The 22,281-nt window shown below is 46.7% G+C and overlaps 1 protein-coding gene across 1 annotated transcript; it reads left to right on the top strand.

Moving 5' to 3' along the window:
- The first annotated feature begins 828 nt into the window (after positions 1–828).
- On the top strand, positions 829–21,272 carry APBB3 (amyloid beta precursor protein binding family B member 3). Its single transcript, XM_066623836.1, has 12 exons — positions 829–877; positions 7,669–7,847; positions 10,771–10,847; positions 12,378–12,438; positions 14,378–14,524; positions 14,911–15,038; positions 15,446–15,560; positions 16,216–16,303; positions 17,744–17,827; positions 18,769–18,884; positions 19,941–20,132; positions 21,007–21,272. Exons 1-12 carry the CDS (start codon positions 829–831, stop codon positions 21,235–21,237), a joined length of 1,467 nt encoding a protein of 488 aa, XP_066479933.1. The 3' UTR covers positions 21,238–21,272.
- Positions 21,273–22,281: the final 1,009 nt, after the last annotated feature.

The raw sequence follows: 22,281 nt of genomic DNA, 5'->3' as shown, positions 1-22,281 counted from the left end.
TGTGGATTGTAGGCCATATGCTGAAATAGGGCCCAGTCCTATCCAACTTCCCAGCACTGATGCAGCCATGCCAATGGGTCGTGTGCTGCATGCATCCTGTGGTGGGGTGGCGTTCAGTAGGCCTCCTCAAGGTAAGGGAGTGTTTGCTCCCTTCCTTCGGTGCTGCATTGTGTCTGCATCGATGCTAGAAAGTTGAATAGGATTAGGTCATTAGGCTCCAGTCCTAGCCACACTTACCTGGGAGCAAGCCCCATTGACTTTAACTTACTTCCGAGTAGACATGCCTAGGCTTGAGCAGTTAGTCTTTAAGGTGCCACAAGTCTCTTTTGCTTTTACTCACTGCCGGCCCAACAATGGGGCGAGCTGAAGCAGGTGGCATCAATGGTGGATGGGTGTGAGGGGCTGGCAAATGTGGGGTGCGCTTCACCCCGAGACTGCTGCTGCTCCTGCCTCCCTCCAGCCTGCTGCTGCGTGTTCCTTGGTCCATACACATTCTGCTTTCCTTTCCTTTCTCCTATAAGTGCACATAAGCTTTTTTCCTGCTCCCCGCCCTGACGTGCGAGGCAGGCAGAGCAGGATCTTGTGCGCGCAGCCTGGGCTGCCCCCCACGCGCACTCATTTCTGCATCGCAGAGAGCACCAGGGCTTTGGCGCCAGCTAGCGCACCTCTTCTCTCCTCCTCCGGGTCCGGCCTCCAAGCCCCGCCCCGCCCCGCCCTGCCCGGCAGCACTCCAGCGCCGGCCTGTGGCACCCAGCGGCGGCTGGCTGCCCTCCGTCCCTGCCCAGGGCTGCACGGCTCCTGGCTCCCCCATCGCCGAGCGCAGCAGCCATGCTGGGCAAGGACTACATGCTGGCCATCATCCTGGTCAACTGCGACGGTGAGAACCACCGGAGGCGGTCGGGGCTGGGTGGGGCGCGAGTCACTCATCCAGGGGGTGCTGGGGCTGTAGCGCCCGCTGGGGGAATGGGCAGCTCGGTCAGCCTCGGGGTCCAGGCCGCACCACCCCCTGCCCTGTCCTCTCCCGGGACTTGGGGCATCGGCTGCCGGGGGGGGGGGTTGCTCCTCCCACCCACTCATGGCTGTTTTGGACGAGGTCTGGGCTACTGTCCCGCAGTGGTGGGTGTGCAGGGGGGCGCTCCAGCCCCTGCCACGCGCGAACCTCCTGGCCCCCTTTCCTCTCTGCGCAGGGGCTGGGGTCGGCTCTTGGCTCCTGTTGGGGCGGTTGGGGAGGGGGGAGAGAATGAGATGAAGGTGATTGTTGACTTTTTCGGTCGCGGCTTGTGTGTGTGTGCTTTCCGCTGACTGCAGGCAAGGGAGGTTTATCTCTTGGGAGAGAAGCAACTTGGGGAGAGGTGCTTTTTAGAGTGGATGCACGCGTGGCAAGGAAACAGTGACGCAGCCCCCTTCTGCTGATCGTCCAGTCTACCTGACGCCACCTTCATGATGAAGTCAAAACCTGGGGGTGTTTTGGGTGGGGGCAGGGAGGAAGACTGTAACCTGTGGTTCCACCCTCATCCTTCCCAGTTAGGGCCAGCCTTCCATCTCTGTCAATCTCCGGGCAGCTTTCCATGGTGCTGAAGGGAGGGACTTGCTGTATTCTTCTCATCTAGACTGAGGGAAGTTGGACTGAGGTTTCAAATCTCCCTTAGGTTTCTCAACATCACAAGATCAGTAGGCAAACTCATGCCCACAGAACATCATCATCATCATCATCATCAACTGTATTTATATACTGCTTTTGATCAAAAAGTTCACAAAGCGGTTTACAGAGAAAATCAAATATCTACAGTAATTGCTTCCTGCCCCAAAAGGGCTCACAATCTTTAAAAGGTGCAAAAGAACACCAATGGATAGCCACTAGAAAAGACACTGCTGGAGGTGAGAAGGGTTACATCATTCCTAGATAGTATCGGAAGTATGATATGTAGAGCAGAATAGAAAGTCAAACCTGCAAAGGGTGGCAAGTTCAGGGTGCTCTCACCCTTGTCCAAGGATGTGTCCTACTGATTTCAGTTAAATTCATTTCAAGTACATATGCTGAGATTTTAACTCAAAGCCCAGGGATGGTGAACTTCTGTATTCTTAGGACCAGTCTAGTCTCCAAACAGCTGTCCAAAGGCTTGTGCAATTCCCCCCCCCCTTTTGAGGCTTCATAAAAATTGAAGACATCTAGAAATAAGGACTTCCCAGTTATGGAGCATATGTGCTCAGGTATATGTGTACATTTACATTACAAACATATATATAATATCCAAATATCTATACTTAGCATTTGTGTGATGTTTTTTGTGTGTGCCCAGCACTTTGCATGAATTTCCTTGATGTATCCTTACAGTGACCCTATAAGGCATGAAAGTATTGTTATCCCCATCTTACAACTGAGAGGGAGTAGCTGGTCTTTGGCTACCTAGTGAGTTCATGGCAGAGTTGAGATTTGAACCACAAAAGTCCTGATTCTCAGAATGTCATAACTACATAATCACTACACTACACCAGCTCTCTTAATATCAAAATGTAATGTGAAACATGTGACATTAAAGTATTAAATGTGTCTGCTCCTTGAAACTCATAAAACTAACATTGCTCCAGGGTCAGATCTAGCCCCCAGACTGCCACTTGCCCACCTCTCTAAAACCTCAATAGTAAACGTGTCTGCTTAAAACAAACTACCACTAGGTTCAGTTAGTTCCTAGTAAATATGCCTAGGGTTGCCCTAGGCATATTTACAGGGGAATAAGTTTCACTGAAATAAGTGGAACTTATTCACAAGTAAACATGCATTAGAGTGGACTACATTCCATGGGTTTGTTCATGGAGTGTGGCTGGCTCAGGGAATTGGTTGAAGAATGCAGCATTTCACATTTTTGCATGAATCTTATCCCCCAGAACTAAGTAGTCTTACTTTCAGCTTTGTGAAATGAACTGGGTCCCTAAGCTCAAATTTACACATTGGAACTGGGAGTAAGCCAGATAGACAGTGACATTTTCTGCTGTGCTTTAGTTTAGATGATCTCTGAAAGGTCCATCTGGAAGGGCAATAGGTGAGAAATCCTTTCCCCATTTCTGTGATTAAGAAGAGCATTTTGTATCCTCCTTTATCAATTTCATTAAAACTGGACTTAATAGTGCTGTGAAAGCAAAGGGGAGGCAGGGAGAAATCTTGGAACCCTTTGCTATTGGGTACAGTGCCAAAGAGGCCCTAAATTCTCTTTCCAAATACTTTGGTGTTTACAAAAGAAACTTTCAGGAGGATGGAGAGAGTATGGACGAGGGTCTGTGGATTGGGCTCAGATTTGGACATGCATGCAGAAATTTGCATGGACAACTTCTTTCCTTTGCAACTGGGGAAAGTGGAGGTGGTGGGGAATTAAGCATTGGTGGGAGGGGCTTATTGAAAAAGTCAGTCTTAGAGAGGTTCAAGACCCATGGGCCATGTGTTTGTTTTCCTTGATAGACAAAATGTTTCTCATGGTATCTGTCCAAGTGACATGGATCCTTTGGGAACTCCTCAGCATCTCTGTCAGGCCAGGCCTGTACCTTCTGATGGCATCATATATGATGATCTGATCACACATTACATGCAGATCAGTGTGTTATATGACTGATCCTCTCTCTATAAAGACCTGTATTGTTCTGTGGAACTGGAATGCAACATAGTCTCTCCTTCCTCTAGAGTAGGGGTCTCCAAACTCGAGCCTGGGGGCCAGATGCGGCCCATGGCGAGCATCTATCCAGCCAGCAGCCAGCCTCTTGCCCCCTGAAAGCCTCTGGCCCACTCAACTGAACATGACCAGAGCTGTGCTCTGCTTGTGTCTGGAGGGTGTTCTGAGGGCCAGAGAGGTTGAATGAATGAGCCCATTCATTCATTTATTCACTCACCTAAGTTCCATCTTTAATTTATTTATGTAAATTTTATATTTAATTTTTTTTTCCAGCCCTCAACACTATGCCAGATATTTGATGTGGCCCTCTGGCCAAAAAGTTTGGAGACCCCTGCTCTAGAGCAGGGGTCTCCAAACCCCAGCCCGGGGACCAGATGCGGCCTGCAGAGAGCCCCTATCCAGCCCACAGCCAGCCTCTGATCCCCTGAGAGCCTCTGGCCCAGTTGACCAAACACAACCAGAGTTGTGATTTTGAGGTGGCGGAAGGGGGTCCATTTAAGTGTGTGCTTTATTTCTTGGGCTGTGTTCGTGCTTGGAGAAGTCCTGGACATTTGAGCCCATTGATTTATTCATTCATCTAAATTCCATCTCTAATGCATTTATTTAAATTTTATATTTAATTTTTTTTCCAGCCCTCACCAGTGTGCCAGGTATTTGATGCAGCCCTTTGGCCAAAAAGTTTAGAGACCCCTGCTCTAGAGTCTCTAGCCAGTTAATAAAGGGATTTTTTGGATGAAAGGGAGGACATGAATATTCATGACAAGCTTCATTTACAATAGTGAAGCAAGCAAACCAGAGCCAGTTGGCCCAGTATTGCTTCCTTTTTGGTGCCTTTCTTGTAATGTGTTAGAATGACTGTGTGCATGGTGGGTGGGGGACATTAGTCTGTTTCCAATTAAGCTCGGGAACAAACCAGACAAGATGTGAGAGAGGCATGAAGTGTCTCCCAGTAGTTATATTTACTTCAGTGCAGCTTCGGGGAGCTCTTCATTTGTTTGGGGCTGTGGCAGACAGAGTTGCTTAAATCTTTCCATGGATTGGACCATTTGTCCACTAAAAGTTGTCCTCCCCAAGTTGATTTTTCCCCCAGGAAAAGATACATAGACACACAATCTTTCCCCCTGTAGATAGATTTTGATTAGAAATATGGCAGCTGTGAAATTGTTAAATACCCCTCCCCATAATTTTGACTGAGCTTGTCACATCTTTTGTGTCACACTTTGTTTAGCCCAAAGTGAAGCAGTTGGATCTATGGGTGGGAATATGGCTGTTTTGTGAGATCTATGTAAGTAATCCACAGGTTTGATGGATGACTATGGGCAAATTATGGCCCTTTTTCTGCATCGGTTTCCCCATCTGTTAAATTGAAGGTCTAATGTTGCTATCACTTCCCCAAAAATGAGTGATCTGCATATTTAAATGCCAAATCCAGTGAGGTAGGACTGTTGATTACTGTGCTCCCCAGGCTCAGTAAATTGAGTGGATCATACAAACGTCATATATCCTTTCACACTTCATTTTCAGTTAGGTAGGCAAGAGGGAGGGGCTCTGTTATTTGGAGACACTAGTGATTCACTCTCTTGGCAGTGCAAGCTAAGAAAAAGATTTACACTGAATTTATTAAAATTTGAAAAGATGGTCCTTTTTCAAAAAAAGGAGTAGTTGCTAACAGATTCACTCCTACATAATCTTGTGAAGTTTTTGGTGCCCGTTTGCTACTTTTCTAGAAGTCGAAATGCTTCTTTTTGACTTCTTTTTAGATTTGAAAAAAATCAAGGAAAGCTAGTGGCATCCCTCTTCCTAAATATCCTCTTCCCTAAAAGCTTGAGTATTTTGGAACACATGAACAGAACTGAGGATATGAGGACTGTACAATATGCTGAGCTGTAGCTTGTTCTGGCCAGATTAATCCCATCTGTGAAAGCAGCATTTCCTTGATTAAATTCTCAGAGTTGGCACAAGTGTAATAGTTTATTGGTTTGAAGAGGTGGGGAGGAGGGAAGCTAAGATGTTGCCTGTCTTCTGTGCAACTCAGAGATGAGATTCCAGCAATGGAGTTCTTAGCTGGAAAGCAGCAGTGGTGACTCTGTGGTATGAAACATAACCATATAGCATAACTCTGGCCATTCTAATAAGCATGTGAGTTTAGCCCTTATTTTTGTGTGTGTGTTAAACTGCAAAGGGAGGCATATGCATGAAAGTAGGAAGGCTAAGGATTAACTCTTTCTCCTTGGATCATTAGCCAATCAAAATCATGTACATTCTTTGACCAGGAAAGCCCCAGTGCCAGAAGGAGGAACATTGGAGGTGGTGACAAATGCATGCTATATTTTTATATTGGTTGTTTCATGAAAGTTCTTCCCAGAGGGAAGAATGCTATATGCCGCTGAATGACTTCAGTGGGCATCAGATCTTAATATCAAGAGTGCATACACAATTAGGACAACTGCTTTTCTGCAACTCTGTGGCCTGGTTTACACATAGCCTGATGTATAAGCCTGGTTGTGTGGTAAGATCTGAAAATGAGGTTATGCATCTCCCATGCTCTTCCCACATCCACAAAACCTTTAAGTGAACTGGGACCACTGCACATAGATGTACACTGGAGTTCTTGCTCTGCTGGTACAGTTTAGTTTTACCATTTTCAGAATTATGCATTCTGTATACAGTTCTTCAATCCAGATTAAGGTTGCTTTGTATTTGTACACCAAAGCATTGCCATGTCAAGCTGTTCACACCCAGCAACTCAGCACACAGATCAACTGAGTGATGGAGAAAATGGTCCAGCCTGCAAGGTGACTTGCCACCTGGAGAATGCTGCCATCGAGAGTGATCTGAAGTGGCTTGCACCTGGTGGTCATCCATAAGGGCAACCCACAGTAGTCTCTTGCTAAACTGCTAACAGAGCTTCTCCATTCTCCAAACTCCCAGTCTCCTGGGACTGAGAAGCTGACAGTAGAAGGTGACAACAAAAGTGCTATGAGTAGAGAAGGGCAGGAAGCCCTTACTTGAACTAGTCTGCATACAGATATGTGTCAACTGCTGTGTGGCTGCTTCTGGCAGCTGGTTGAACTGCTCTAAGGGATGGCAAGACCTGATTAAAAAGGATGCAGCTTAGCAGGCAGGGAAACCAGAGCCTGCCTGCTATAATTGAATTGCAAGTGATGGATTATTCACCTTCTGTTCCCTTCATACTGGGAGAATCAACAGGATAATAAAGCAGAAGGGGCACACTGACCTCTGGTTATTTTTAGCTGCATGCAGTGGGGCAGATACAGTTACAGTGAGAGCCCTGCATCAAGCAGTCCTACACAGGAACACCAGGTCTGCACACTTAACTTTTGACTCTGGTCCCTGCACGTCCATTTTCAAGAAGATCAAGGAGCAAGGGAAGCTGAGCTCCTCTGCCCCGTCACTACAGCTGTGCTCTTTGGGTTCCCTACAATTGGGCTCCCCATTTCAGAATTCTTAGCCTCTCTCCCAGCTTGTCTATCTAAGATGCTTTGCAAATCAGTTCCTGTTGTAGTGCAGTGGCTGAGATTTGGTCGTGAATCAGGATTTCCCTGGTTCAAATCTCGTCTCCGCCAAGATTTCAGTAGGTGGCCTTAGGTAAACCACGCCCCGTGGGCTTCCCCACTATGGAGAATAATAGTTATTTACTATGCAGGGTTGTTATAAGGATTCCATCAAGTTAATAATAACATGCAACAGTTTGCACACCCAGAAAATATAATACAAAGGATTATCATCTAAAATATTATTTGCAAAGGGACTTGTGATTTCTGTGATCAGTACAGCACCTAGCGCACTGTTCATGCGAAATGAGTGTTTGACTGGATGCAGCTGTTGCACTGTGGCCCTGACTGCTGGCACATCCCCATGTTGCTTTTCTCTTTGCACAGGATAAGATATGAGGACAATATGCCCTGAGACTTCTGGAGACTTTGTCACAATCCTTTTGAATGAATCTTGCCCATCCCTCATCTGATGTATTCTCTTTCCTTAGATAATCTGTGGAATGACCAGAACCTAGAGGCAGATCTTGATCTTCCCCCAGGATGGAGGAAAATCCGGGACTCCTCAGGGACCTACTATTGGCATGTGCCCACAGGCGCCACCCAGTGGCAGCATCCATCTTGTACCTCTGGTCTGGAGCCTAGGGGAGAAGCCGCTTTACCTGAAACGGTATCGAGATTCTAAAATCTTTTGTGCATGATCAAAGCTGGTATAATCAATAAAATCTGCAATTCTACCCTTGCTGTTTCAAGAACAGGGTTCTTGAACCCTAACAGGGTTAGGGTTGATTCCAACAAAATGCCACCCATTGGGATTTTTCTGTACATGAATCAACAAGGGTGCGTGTCTCTCCGAGTAGCAGACTTGCGGCACTTGTGGAAACATTTTACTGAATAGCCACCATGGATTATGCCTCAACTGGTAGAATTTGTATTTCAGAATGCTCTCTGTGTGCTCTTGGTCTTACTAATCATGAGAGATAGACTGGGTTTTCAGTTCTGGCTTCAAAGATTAACAATGTCATTCAGAGGGCATAAATGTAGATGGGGATATTTAGGGACAAGAGTTCTATGACTGAATCCACAGCAATGAAAAGTGGGTCATCACAGCTGTCATTTTAATGGAATTTAAACTGTAAAGTAGAGGTTGTCAAACTTTTTAGCACCAGGGCCCACTTTTTAGAATTACAATATGTTGGGACCCATCAGAAGTGATGTCATTAACCTGGAAGTGATACCATGGCTAGAAGTGACATCATGGCTAGAAGTGACATCATCAAGCAGGAACATTTTTAACACCCCCCCCCCCCATACAACAAAATTAAATCAAGGGCACTGTCCTAACCCCTTATGTCATTGCTTTCCAGCATTGGCATAGCGGTGCCAATGGGACATGTGCTGCATTCTGCAGTTGTGTGTCACTCACAGAGGCCTCCTCAAAGTAAGGGAATGTTTGTTCCCTTACCTCAGAGCTGCATTGCCCTTATGTCAGTGCTGGAAAGTACTGACATAAGGGGTTAGGATTACGCCCTAAGTAACTTACAGTGCAATCCTAACTGCATGTTTGCATCTCCTTATGAGTAAGCTGCACCAGCACACAGAATCCAGCCTCCGTGGCGACTTGCGGGGTGACACAAGGCTCCGGGGAGAAGGCAGGGACAAGACAGAACCCTTAAAAGCTGAAGTTTCAAATTTTATTTAAAATAAAGAATAACCTTCCTAACCCTCCCAAGATGTTGCTGATCTGTTTTAAAAAAAATTCCCAACATCCCAAAGGCTGCAGCCCCATTGACTATCATTGTTAAAAGCATATATAGTAGCCTGTTAAAAGTACAGATCTGTATGTTTCTCCAAATGCAGTCACATACCATGGTAGCATCAAATGTAATATATTAACAATAAAATACACATTGAAATGAATGGGGACCCAGCTGAAATTGGCTCATGGTTTACCCCGTGGGTCCCAACCCACCGTTTGAGAAAACACTGCTTTAAAGCATTAGAAGGAATCTGTAAAATGTGATCCTAAACATGTTTCTTTGGATTGATTAGAGTGAGGCTTTGACATAAGTACGTTTTAGGACTGCAGCATTAGTCAGCATAAACTGAGGATATCCATTTAGGTACTATCTGAGGATCAAACAGATTAAATATAATCAATGCTAAAACCTATTGATTTGTCATAATGATATTTGTGTCTACTCAGTGCCATCAGCTTGTCTATTGGGGCACCAAATGGCCTTTTATTTGGCTCAATCAGGGCCGGCCCAATACCTCCTGATGCCAAATACTGACCCCTCTTATCCGATGATGTGCCAGCCAGTGCTTCTCCCACTCTCCAGCATTCTTCCTCAGCACTCTCTTCCCCTTCATATTTCCTCTTATTTTTCCAGTCCAGGGAGAGTAGTGGAGGCAGGTAGGCAGGCAGAGATGAGCATCCCCCACCAATCTAGAGCCTGTGGTGACCAGTTTAGGGTGCAATCCAGAGCCACCCACGGGCTGGCACAAGTCCCTTGCGCTGGCCCAGGAGGGTTGTGAACATGCCATAAGGCACATTTGCCCCTCCTCGGGAGGAAGCCAGGCTGGCGCTCAGAGGTGCACCGGCCTACGGAGGCTGACACAAGGCTGACACTGGCCTACAGAGGCTGCACCAGCTTCCTCCGCAAGTCTTGCGTTGGCCCAGCTGGGCCAACACGAGGCTCTGGGGTGGGTGGGAGGGAGGCGTTCCTGGGCGGGGGGGAGGGGAGGGCAAGCAGTGGGGGTGGGCAGATGGGGAACGGGAGATGGGGCTGGGATCTGGTAGTTATGCCAGATCCCAACCTCTGTTCCCAGGAAAATTGGAGTGGCTTCAAGCTGCTCCACTCTCCTCGGACTTGTGCCACCACAGGAGCTGGCACAAGTCCGAGGAGACCCATTGGGGCAAGGGTGCCTTACCCAGGGGTAAGGGGAAAAGTTTCCCCTTGCCTCTGGCTGAGCCACCTTGGGTCCCTGTCCTGCGCTGGATACAGTACAAGCCTCTTGGCTTGCCTGTTCCACTGCAGGATAGGACTGTGCCCTTAGTTGACTTCACAGTTGGGCTGGCCTGGGGCTCAAACAATGTATTTTTAAATTCTTGAAATTGCTTTCTAAAATAGAATGATATACATTCTGGTCAGGTAATCAACTTTCGCTAAACTGTCAATTTGACCTTGCGGAACAACTTGGAAGGGGTGTGGGAAGAAGGAACCATCTGCACTAGTTGTACATAAATCTATCAAGCTATATTATACAGAGCCAGACCACTTAATTCACTGTTATCTACCTAGACTGGCAGTGGTTCTCTAGGGTCTCAGGCAGTCTCTACCAACCCTTGCTACCTGTGATCTACTTGAGAGATCCATGATCAGTACCCATCTGCATTCTGGAGTGGTGCATGTAGGAGGGAATCAGCAACATCCCTAGTTGACTGAGGACCAGGTGCATTTTAGCAATGAATCTATTCCCCACAAAATGTCCAGGTTAGATTAGCCTGAAATGCTCAGGAATTATATTTCCTCCCAAGTTAGCTTCCTGCCTGAAGGAATTATCATGGGCTTCTCTTCTGCCTTTTTCAGGATCTTCAGGTAAATGCATTAAGACGTGTGCCAAAGGAGAGACCTATCCCAAGTCCAATGGCATCGCTGACCAGAAGGTAGGCTTGTCTTCACTTTGCTAAGGCACAAGTCTAATCTGAATGAGAGCGAACAAGGTTTCTAGGACCCAGTCATGTTCTCCTCTGATGTTATCATGAGTTGCACAGATATGAGGAGTAAGGAAGCAGTTTGTTGCTTTCCTGCAAGCACTTTGTCTATCTCCTTTTAGTCATTCAGGCTGCAATCCTGTCCACATTTGGTACAGTGGAACTTATTTCAGAGTAGACATGTTGTGCTCTGGAACCCATTTTAGTCAGATCCTTCTGTTTCCAGATCCAGCTCTTTCTGGATGTCTTCACAGTAGCAACTCTACCAAAGTAGGAGGCACTCTGGATCTGAAGGGAACAGGCTGAGCAGAGCAAATGGTTGCATGTGATCTGTGGGATTAGAGCTGTTAATAATACTACTTAGCATTTGTGTAGTGTTTAAGTGTTCAAAGGACTTCTCATGTATTGCCTTGTAATCCTTTGAATAACTCTATAATATAAGTAACTACAGGTGCAGCCTATTTATCCATGGATTTTTTTATCTGCGGATTTGTCTCAATGTGAATGGGGTGGGGGAACAGAAAGTCACACACACCTTTGCCTCCTTTGCCCTGCGCTGGCCTCTGCTCAGTTTCCAGGCAGCCCAAAACAAGACAAAAAGGCTCCGACTGGCCCAGACAGGGAAATAGCCCTGGAGCCAAGGAAGAGGTTCCCCTTCTGAAGGAACAGTAACACTCCTGGAGCCCCTGAGCCAGCAAAGAGGCTGAAGAGGGGAAGGGGGGCGGAAAACCTCTGTAGCCAGAGCACGTGCAGGAAGGTGGAGCTCTCTCTCTCTCTCTCTCTCTCTCACACACACACACATAGGGGCAGGTGCAGTAGCAACAGAGGGGATTGGTTTAAAAAACCCAGGGAGTTTTTGCCGAATTCCCCCCCCCCCCGTGGTGCAGGCCCTCCGTGCTCCAGCCTACAGAAACAAAACAGCCCAGCAAGGCTACAATCCTCTCCACACTTTCCTGAGAGTAAGCCCCATTGACTACAATGGGGCTTCTGAGTAGAAACACATAGGACTGGACTCTTAAAAGATCAGCATCCCACCGGTGAAAGAAATGGGGACAGTTGGCAATGGGGAGGGCTGAGTACAGAGTGGAAGGGAGGGGATTGATAACAGCTGCCTTAGTTTCCTTCCATTCGGAAGTGCCAGGCTGCAGCGTATTCGCGTAACTCTATGGAATGTAGCACAACGCTTTTTTTTTGTTAATCGCGCTGAATCACGGAACAGAACTAATGCAGATAAATAGGCTCCACCTATATAATTATTTTTGGAGGAGAGGGACCAAGACTGGTCCCTACTATGTACCAGCTCTCCAAGCTGAAAAGTCTTTGACCAGAGCCAGTGGAAATCACATAGTACTGTGAATTCAGCTTGATGTGCCAGAAAGTTGAGATAGCAATAAGATCCACAGTTGCCCTGGAATTTGTTCTGGGACTGAACATGTGTCCAAGGAACTCCATGTCATGACTGTGCTTCTCTACTTGTTACAGGACATCATTGAACTGGCAGGGGGAAGAGCACCCTCAGAGCAATGCAGAGCCTGGCTCCAAGGTACAGTCAGGTGAGGTGGGGGACAGAGGGGGCACTTGGCTCAGAAACCTGACTGACTGAGGAAGCCCCTTTCTTTGGGACAAGGGAAATAAGGGCAGCATAGGTAAGGTCTTGGAGGCAGTGGTTGCAGATTTGCTCTACTGTGAGCTTTGACAGGTGATGTTAGGGTCTTCAAAGCACTGGATCTACTCTCTTATTTTGAAGAATCTGGAATCCATCACTCTCAAGTCCTGCTCCTGACAATCATATCAGCTGTTGTTAATCCTCTTTCCATATTTTATGGTGACTATAGGCCATACTACACTTGATACAAAATGCGTTGTTGTGTTACAGGCTTAGGTTACAGGCTTAGGTTTCAGGCTTAGGTTTCCTCATGGCCCCACACAGCAAGTTTTGGGTTGGGACCACAGCAGGGAGATAGAGAGTATGTAGCAAGAAGGAAGTTCAGAAACGTCTGTTGGTTCAGATTGCAGTCACTCTGAAGCTGGTGGGCACCTGGAGGCAAGTGAGTGTAACCCATTTTGTAGCTGTTACACTGATTATTCGTTTGTTTCTGGGCCCAATTCAAGGTGTTGGTATTAAATTTTCACATCCTACACAATCTGGGCCCAGGTTACCCAAGGACCACTTTTGCTCATGTGAGTCTACCCAAGATTCAAAATCAGCCTGCTGTCTGACACAGGTTTGGTTGGCAGGTACTAGGGGCTGAGTCTTCTCTGTCATGGCATCACATCTTTGGAATTCTCACCCTGAGGAAGCTCACCATGTGATCTCTGTGGCACCCTTTAAATGGGCAGTGAACATGCTTTCATTTTGCCAGGCTTTTAAAGAATAGTTTAGTACTGATTGTTCTGTTTTTATATGATGTTGTTGCTGTTGTTTCAACAGTACATTCTTGTGGTTTTTTTCTTGTTTTATTATTGCTGTACACCACCTTGAGAGGGTTTTAATCAGAAAGATAGTACAGAATTTTTTTTAAATACAACAGACACTGAATTATAGTCTTTGTATGGGATCTGTTCTTGCACAATCCATGCACGTTGCCATAATACCATTATTGGTAATTGGTTCATTGATATGCCTTTTGGCCATCAGTAGGAGGTGTGAAGCTGTAACAAACTGCAGTGGATGACTCTTATCTTCCATGGAACTGGGCCTCAGCTATAGCTCTCTCTGCATCTAGTATGACACTCAACAAAGAATAAGCATGAGGGTTTCTTTGTGACATAGAACTGGCTGGTCATAGAACACAGAAGTCAACGAAAGGGAAAATGGTCAACCGGTGGGCTTTATTGGTTGGGTGAAGTTACCCAGTGTGTTGGTGATGGCTAGATGTGCAATATCTGACCTTAGGCACACTGTTATTCCTCTTCTCCATGCTAGTGGTCTTTAGACTCTCACTTAAAGAAGCACATGGATTGGGCTACATTAGGGGTGTCCAAACATTTTGGCAGGAGGGCCACATCATCTCTCTGACACTGTATCAGGGGCCGGAAAAAAATAATTAATTTACATATCAAATTTGAGTAAATTTACATAAATGAATTTATTAGAGATGGAACTTATATGAATGAATGAAGGTCATGCAGTAGCTCAAGGCCTGTAAAAGACCTTGCACAAAGCAAGGCCAGCCTTTCCTTCACTGCCACTGCTGCATCACAGATGTGAAATAGCAAGTAGTGGAGGGAGTTCTTGTCCCACAGCTCAGGTGAGAGGTAGAACAGTCGTCCTCATGCTGAGAGCAGTTGCATCAGGCCAGCACGGGCTCCAGCAAGTCTCCGGAGGGCCAGAGGCTCATTGGAGACTGGGGGCTCCCCACGGGCCAGATTGGGAGTCCCTGAGGGCCGCAGGTGGCGCCGGGGTTTGGGCACCCCTGGGCTACATAGTTGGGGGGCCCAAAGTATGCCTTATGGTAACCTCTGTGTGTCTCCCCTGCTAGTGCTTCGTTGTGCGTTCCCTAGGCTGGGTAGAGATCCCTGAGGAGGACCTGGCCCCTGGCAAGAGCAGCATTGCAGTGAATAATTGCATCCAGCAGCTGTCTCAGAGCAAGTGTGACAGTTGGGATCCTGCAGACAGATGGGGCGAGGTGAGTGCCAAAGACATACAACCCCAAAAAGAAAAGATGTACCCTATCTTGAAGCTGTACAACTGTCTTTCCCAGTGGACTCTCAGCAACCACCTTACTGAATGCAGCCATTGCTCTCCTGGACGCAGGTGCTGTTTTGTTTCCCTTCCTTCCCAAGCATGGGCACAGGCATGGTGCCTCCATTTATGCCCTTCTGCCATGCTCACTAATTATACTTCTGTAGTACTCCCTTCCATTGCATCACAGGCAGGTAGTGCTGCTTAGTTGGGGATAAACAACCCAGATCTCTGCTGCATCACTGTAGCTCTGGATGGGAAAGGCATGTGGAGGGGGCTTTCCGCTCCCACACTGTGCCTCGGTCACAGTCCTCTAGTCTCCTCCCCCAGGGCCAGAACATGGTGATGATCCTGAAGAAGGACACAATGAGCTTAGTGGACCCTTTGGACCACAGCCTCATCCACTGCCAGCCCATCATCAACATCCGTGTCTGGGGGGTGGGCTGCAACAATGGCAGGTGAGTGGTGGCTTTTTCCTGGGGAGGGTAGGAAAGATCTTGTGGCTACTCAAACTTGACTCTGAGGGTGACTTCAGTCTTAGCATTGCATCAAACTGGAATGTTGAGCCATAGGCACTAAAGGCTGCAGAATCTTAGAATGTGGAGCTGGGGGAGGGGCTGTATCCTGCTGTCCTTGTCCTCCCTCAAGATCTGCTCCTGGCAGACTTTTGTTCCTCTCCTCAGATCTTCTGAGACCAAGCCCATCACCCGGGTTACTCCTTCTGGTATGCTGCATTAACTAGCCTTTTTTCTTTCCCTACATGCTATGCTTGATCAAGGGACAGGTAAGGTCTTCTCTTCCTCCTGCAGCAAGAACTGGTGCTTGGAGCCCAGCCCTCGCTCATTAGGATCTCCTCTCCTTGCAGGGATTTTGCTTTCGTGGCCAGCGACAAGGACACCTGTATGCTGAAGTGCCATGTCTTCCACTGCAATGTGCCTGCCAAGGCCATTGCCAAGGCTCTTCATGAAATGTGCTCCAAGGTACCCCTCCTACGATGTAGCACTGTTCTTTCCATACATGTGCGTACTAACACATGCGTGTGCACACAAACATATGTAGGTGAGGAAAGAAGCCTTCACCATTTTCCTGGCCCTTGTAGTACAGCAACAGGAGATCTTGGCGACAGTCTTCTTTCATCTTGTGAGGAAATGGCTAATGGAGTTCTGCCTTGGATGGCTGGTGGTCTGGAATTATCCCTGTGAGCTGCCTGCTCTACAAGCATTACATGTGTCATGGGTCTCATCAGAGCTAGACTTTTAATTTCTTAGCTGGTAGGAGGGGCAAAACTGTAGTCCAAAACATGCTTACTTGGGAGTAAGTGCCATTGAACAGGCATATGCTCAGGTTGTATGTATTAAAAGAAGGGACTTCCCCTTTGAATTCTGATTTCTGGCCATATTTTTGGAGATCAAAGAAGTTGCATCTTTGTCAGGAACAGTTCCCTTCCTGAGTGACCATCTAAAGCTGCAATCCTAACCACACTTTCCTGAGAGTAAGCCCCATTGAACAAAATAGGACTTACTTCTGAGTAGACCTGGTTAGGCTTGTGCCCTGAGTTTGGCCACATGCCCCTGTTTAGACAGTGACATGCCGAAGATGACCCTCATCTGCAATAAGCTTTTCTGTGTATTGCAGATCATGGCTGAGCGAGCAGTGGCCAGCGGAAGCCTCACTCGATCTGTCACACTTGAACCCGTCACTCCAGATGATGTATCTCTGCAAGGTAAAATAATTTTAAATTCCGCAAGACCTTCTCCAGGGGAATCACGTTTTCTTTTTATCCTTTCCCTGCTATGACAGAAAGGTTTAGCTAGGCTGGTCCAAACAACCACTCCTGCTTGCCCTTCCTTGAAAAAACCTGTTAATTGTGTGAAGATGAAAAAATCAAATGGCATAAAATTCCCTCTGTAACAATAAGTCAGTAAAGCTGCTTTAAGTGGCCAACAGCTACACAGAAAAGACGCAGGACTGTTCTGATGAGAGGGTGATTTGGAGGGTGCTTGCCCTGCCATCATAGGGATGCTGTCACTCAAAGAGGGATGGAGGAGTCTTCTCACCTTCTGTCTCTGTTGTGAGTGCAATAGGTTTGTGGGATGCCATTGTCTCCTAAGTTTATTGTTGTATAAACTGAACAAAAGGAATGCCAATAATAATGATTAAAAATGAGAAAATGAGCTGACTTTCAGAAAGATTTTCCAGTTCAGGAAATAGATGGAAACCCAGAAAGGAGCAGAATGGCAGATCACAAACACCACCAGAAAGTACAGGATGATTTGCTTTCAAAGCTGCCACTGGCACCTTGGAAAGGGCAGCTTGATTGGCATTCAGGGCTGACTTTCAAATTGGGAGGAAATGGCATGAGCCTGATCTCATACTCCTGATTAGGCAATATGTGCACAGGCAGAACTTGTTAGCTGCTACAAAAAAAGTACACATTTCAGCTTTCCATCTTAAAGCACAATCCTATGCAGAAGTAAGTCCCACTTACTTACTCAGAAGGAAGTGCCACTGTGTTCAATAAGGCGAACTTCCAGGGAAACATACATAGGATTGTAGCCTTAGTCAGATGTAAGATCTGATGATGTTGCATGCAAACTCCAGGAGGGGGCTTTCTTCACTCTGTTCACCTCCTTGGCTACCATCCTGTGAAATGTCTCATGAGTCACAGTTCTCCTTTCCTTCCACCCTCTTAAGGATAGAATTGTATGTTCCTTCCCTTTTCTTTGTATTCAGAAAGGGTTAAGAGAAGGCAGTAGTTGAAGGTTGCCACCTCTTGAACTGGCCTCTGTGGCTTTTCCTTTAACAGCAGTTTGATTTGCTGCAATTGGTTGGTGATAATAGTTAGTTCCACTCCACAAAAAGCTGCATCTGCTGATTGGTGTGTCAAACCAACCACTTTTAAAGGGGAAGGAGCAGGCCAGGGTGGTGTTTTTCCCTAGGCAGTTGGCAGTGTCACAGTAGTTGTAAGCACACTGCCAGAGGATAAGTTGGAGTGAGCTCTGTGGGACTTTCTTCTCAGTAAAAATGCCTAGGAGCAGGCTGGAAGGCTAATCTCTTCTACTGGCTGCCATGTTTCAGCATCTCCTTTTCTTTAATGACCTGGGATTTATTTGCTGAGCAGTGGAATGGCGAGTCTGTGCTCACTGTCTCTTGATCCTGGCAGTTGACGTTCTGGATGCCGTGAGAGAGTCTGTACAGAAATATGAAGCACTGTATATCGGCAGCTTACCAGTGTCCAAAGCTATGGGTAGGTAGTGCTCACTGATTTCTGAAACCCATGTTCATGTGTGATGGGCTGTACTGTGCTCAGCAGGTGAGGTTATAACGAGGGTTGGCTGATTTTGATGCTTACAGGAGTCAGGACTAAGGGGTGTGACAAAGAAATGTTTCCATTGGGGTCCTGCAGACCTTCTTACTTAGGCTGGGAGCTGTCTTGTTTGTGCCTCAGCCTTGCCAGGGGACCATTCCCTTTTTCCTAGTTTAGTCTGCTTTCAAACCAGGGCCAGCTTTGAGTGAGAAAATCTATTCGAAAATCTGATTTTCCCCTTGTGGGTGGAAAAGTAAGTTGGGGTGTTGGGATGTGGATTGCAAAAATAGCCTGTGGGAGAGTGTTAAGGACCCTCCCCCAGTGCTGCAGTTACAATAGACTTTGTAACTCCCAAGGCTGTTTTTCAGTTTAAAACAAAAACATCAGTGACCAATTGCAGGCCTGCCCAGTAGCATGTGGTTTGGCCTATGTCCGAAGTTCCGAAGGTGCAGCAAGTTCTGTCACTGTTGCAGTGTGAGGCAAGAAGCTGGACCTGCCAGAAGTTGTCGTGGTGTGCAGCTCTTTTTGTTAAGGTGTTGGAGGCCTTGGAGAAATGGGTTTTTATTTTGTGGGCTCACCATTCTTTCTTGGAGTGCAAGGGGTGTTTTTGATTGCTGGAAAACTCAGCAAAATATGCTCTCTTCTTTTCTTTTTCCCCTTTTGTCACCCTTCTATCTGGAGCTGCATGACATTTCTCTCCTTCCCCCCACATCTCCTTGTTCCTTTTTTGTCTCTAAATGACACCATCAACTCCAATAAAAGCAGTTTGGCTTTTGAAAAGCAGTTTGAGTTCAGAGCTGGGGTCTTGAGAGAATCCAGTTATTTATCTGATGAGTAATCCAGTTGTTCCTTGGCTCACCCATCTTACTTCATCCCCTCAGGGATGGATGTGCTGAATAATGCCATTGAAACTCTGATGGACAGTTGTGGCCGTGAACAGTGGACTCCATCTGTCATCAGCATTTCAGATGTAGTAATGCAAGCAGACCAAATCAAGGTAAGTCTTGTGACTCACAACAGTTTCACCCTCACTCCAAGCTGCTGGTTTTTCTTTCTTTCTATTAAAAAAAGTGAGAGGGAGAAGGACAAGCTAGAAGCATTCCCTTAGCAATGCTCCTGAGGCAACAGTTGCAAAGGGACTGAGGCACTCTTCTCGCCCTTGAAGCACATGGTGTGCATACAGTTTTCCCCCACCCAAGAGCAGGGGCAGAATGCTCAGCAAAGCTCTGGAAGTTTCTGAGATTAGCTCTGCATTGAGCACAGACCTCTGCTACGTATAACTGTATGGATACCATAAGAAAGAAGCTATGGCTATGACAAATTCTAGAAGAGTAGCCATATTCATCTATCACAGTGCTTTTCAACTAGTGGTATTTCACAGTATGTCAGGTGGTGCTATGGTGACTACGTGGTGCTTCCCTGCCTGGCCTAGTCCTGCTAGAAGTGGAGATGGCTGGAGCAATGGTACGGCAGTGAACAAGATGTCTGGCCTTCAAGAGGTGCAGTTTAGAGGAGGATGCAGAGCAAAGTACCAACTGTGGGGCAAGCCACCCACTCTGGTGGCAGTGGTGGTGCTCTTTTCAAGTACCACTTTTTGCAGGTACCACCTTTGAAAGTGGTACTTGCAGCAACAACAAAGAGATTAAAAAGCCCTGGTGTATAGCAGCAATTGTTGCTGTGGCACTGTAGAGGTGGCATAGTTTATTATAGAAGGAACTGTCTATTACTTCCTCAGATCAATGGAATGAGCTCAAATACTTAATTAATTTGCAAACCAAGTTAATGAAATAAGAACTAAACATATAAAAACACACAGGGCTGCAGCCTCCCTCAGGCCCCTTCCCTGAATTTACAGCTTTTGTTTTAAAAAAAAATGGTTCAAATGGAATATTTGGTTTAGGGAAGAAAAGGTATTTGGGAGCTGATGGTTCTGGGGTGTGGAAGTGCCTGTGTATGGCGAGCATGAGGAGATTAGTATCATGGCAAAATGAATGTAAAATGTGACCAGATTGCTGATCTGGATCTAATCTGATGGGATTATTTTGTGTTTAAGGAAGAAGATGATGAAGAAGAGAAGTGCATTTGGGAATGCCAGGTCCGCTATGTGACTTTTATTGGAATTGGCAAAGATGCCCACACATTTGCACTGATCACTGACATGGGGCAACAGCGTTTCCAGTGCACAGCCTTTTGGTGTGACCCAGATGCCGGCATTATCTCGGAAGCAGTGCAAGCTGCTTGCATGGTAAATGTCATAAAGCTTAAATAGGATTTTATGAGAGGTTTCATATTCCACACCTAGCCTTGCCCAGACCTGCTGTTTACTGCAGTACCACAGACTTCTGAGGCTTTTCAGTCTTGGCTAGACAAGATTTCTTGGTTTGCAGGCTAGCACTCAACAGTTTCAAAGTGTCTGACACTGGGATAATGATAAGTAAAGATTCTCTCCACTGCATTTTTAAGCTGTTGGTCCCCCTTCTCTCACATATGGATAATGAGGCTGCCCAGCCTTACAGCCCAATCCTAAGCTTCCCAGAGTCTGCTGGAGCAGCAGCACCAAAGCAGCTACTTCTGTATCCAGTGGGCTCTAGGAAGTCGCCAGAGTCTCCTTGGAGAAAGCCCCAAGCCCTTCTGGGGCTTCTGAAGTCTGCACCAGCTATTTTGGCCTTGAGTCTTCTGGCCCAACATGGAGTTCAGAATCTGGTGGAGCAGGGCTCCACCTCGGTTTCTCCCTCTGCCCCCCTCCCCCCATGCTTTAGAGTCCACACCACTGCACAGCAGTCTCACCACCACCACCCCGGGGGGGGGGTGCATCCTCCTCTTGCCAGCACTGGGCCCAGCACTTGACTGGCATAGGCCCAGCGCCCGTGCTCCCTACTCACTGGGTTCCATAAACATGGTTTATGGCATGTTTATGGTACCCAGTGCCGGCACTAGGGCTCAGTACTGATGCTGGCTGAGTTTAGGATTGGGCTGTTAATAAGCCTACCTTGCAGAGGGAAAGGTAAGTCGGTTTATGTTGGGGAAGAACTAAAGATACAGTAATCATTGGGTATTTGCAAGCCCTGGCTGGCTCTATGCTCTGTAAATTCACCTCGAACTACTTGTTTCTTTGTTAGGTCCAGTATCAGAAATGTTTAGTGGCTTCTGCATCACGAGTGCGATCAAAAAGTGGTTCACGTTCCATCTTGAAGATGAAAAGGACAGTATCGGACTCCCCAGTAAGCCCATTTCCTGCCACAGGGCACTCCCTCCAGAAAAATGGCAGCGGGGCCACTACACGCAAGAGGGGAGTCTTCTCTTTCTTTGAAGCATTCCGTCAAAAACATTCCATGCTGCAAACCCCTTAGGTCAAAAGACATGATGTGAAATAAATGGTGGGGCCCGAAGGACAAGTAACAGCAGCCTTCTTGCTGATGCCTACACTTGGAGTGTAAATAGCATAAATTCTCTCTGTTGGTTCTTTCACCGAAGCTGAAAGACCCCACAGGACCAAGCAGCAAGGCTGCATCCTAAGGTTCTGGCTAATTCTGGACATGCTATGTATAGTTTTCTAGTCCTTTGCTATGTAGCATCCTTTGCTATGTAGATGCTACCAGGATGTGTAAGCCTGTTTGGGGGGAATAATACCATACCACACTACACATGAATGTTTGAGAACATTTTTTGGCATCTGGAATGGGCAGCATCACATGCACCACCCAGACTTAAAATCTTGCTCCTGCAGTCTGGTGGATCTGTGGAGCAGCAGGGTAGAGCTGGCAATGCCAGCTTTTGGAGGCAGTAGCTCCATTTGGTTTTATGTAGTAAAACGATGGACTCTTCTCCTTCCCTGCCAGCTGGAGCATGAATGCTTGGTGTACAAAATCTGACTGCAGGTCCAGTAGAAGAAAGCAACCTCAGGTTGGTTGTGAATTAGACCTCTGTACGAGGCAACAAATATATGCTTGTGGGCCTCTGGATTTGTCGGATACTTATACATTTCCCTTGAAAAGTGACAAAGCATGTATGCTCTGTTATGTCAATGCACTGAGATACAGACACGTCCTTAATCATCTGACCACATTACTAACCCTTTATAGTATAGCTGAGAATGGCAGAAGCCTGCAAAATGACTGTGCTGAACCCTGCTGAACCAAGGCAGCGAGCATCCTTTGGTGATATAACAAAACCTAGAATAACCAAACGGTGCACAGAGGGCTCACTAGCAAAATGCCTGTAACAAACCAGTGTGTGTGTAGCACCAGCACTCATGCCTGTCCTTAGAAAAACACCAGCATTCCTAGCCTGGCACTTGGATTGGGAATGGCCATCCAAACAGACCATCATTTTATGGCTCAATGCTGGTGAACAAGTCCAGCAGACAAAAGTGTGCAGGAGGGATCTGCCCCTTT

The sequence above is a fragment of the Tiliqua scincoides genome, chromosome 4 (assembly GCF_035046505.1).
Source record: "Tiliqua scincoides isolate rTilSci1 chromosome 4, rTilSci1.hap2, whole genome shotgun sequence".
NCBI lineage: Eukaryota > Metazoa > Chordata > Lepidosauria > Squamata > Scincidae > Tiliqua > Tiliqua scincoides.
Note: the sequence above shows the minus strand (reverse complement) of the source record. Positions and strands in the feature narration are given on the sequence as shown.

Bases quoted from the DNA above. Each gene is read 5' to 3' on its own strand.
- APBB3 (XM_066623836.1), top strand. From the start codon at position 829: ATGCTGGGCAAGGACTACATGCTGGCCATCATCCTGGTCAACTGCGAC. The intron at 878-7,668 runs GTGAGAACCACC...CTCTTTCCTTAG, and splicing joins CATCCTGGTCAACTGCGACG to ATAATCTGTGGAATGACCAG. The intron at 18,885-19,940 runs GTAAGTCTTGTG...TTTGTGTTTAAG, and splicing joins TGCAAGCAGACCAAATCAAG to GAAGAAGATGATGAAGAAGA.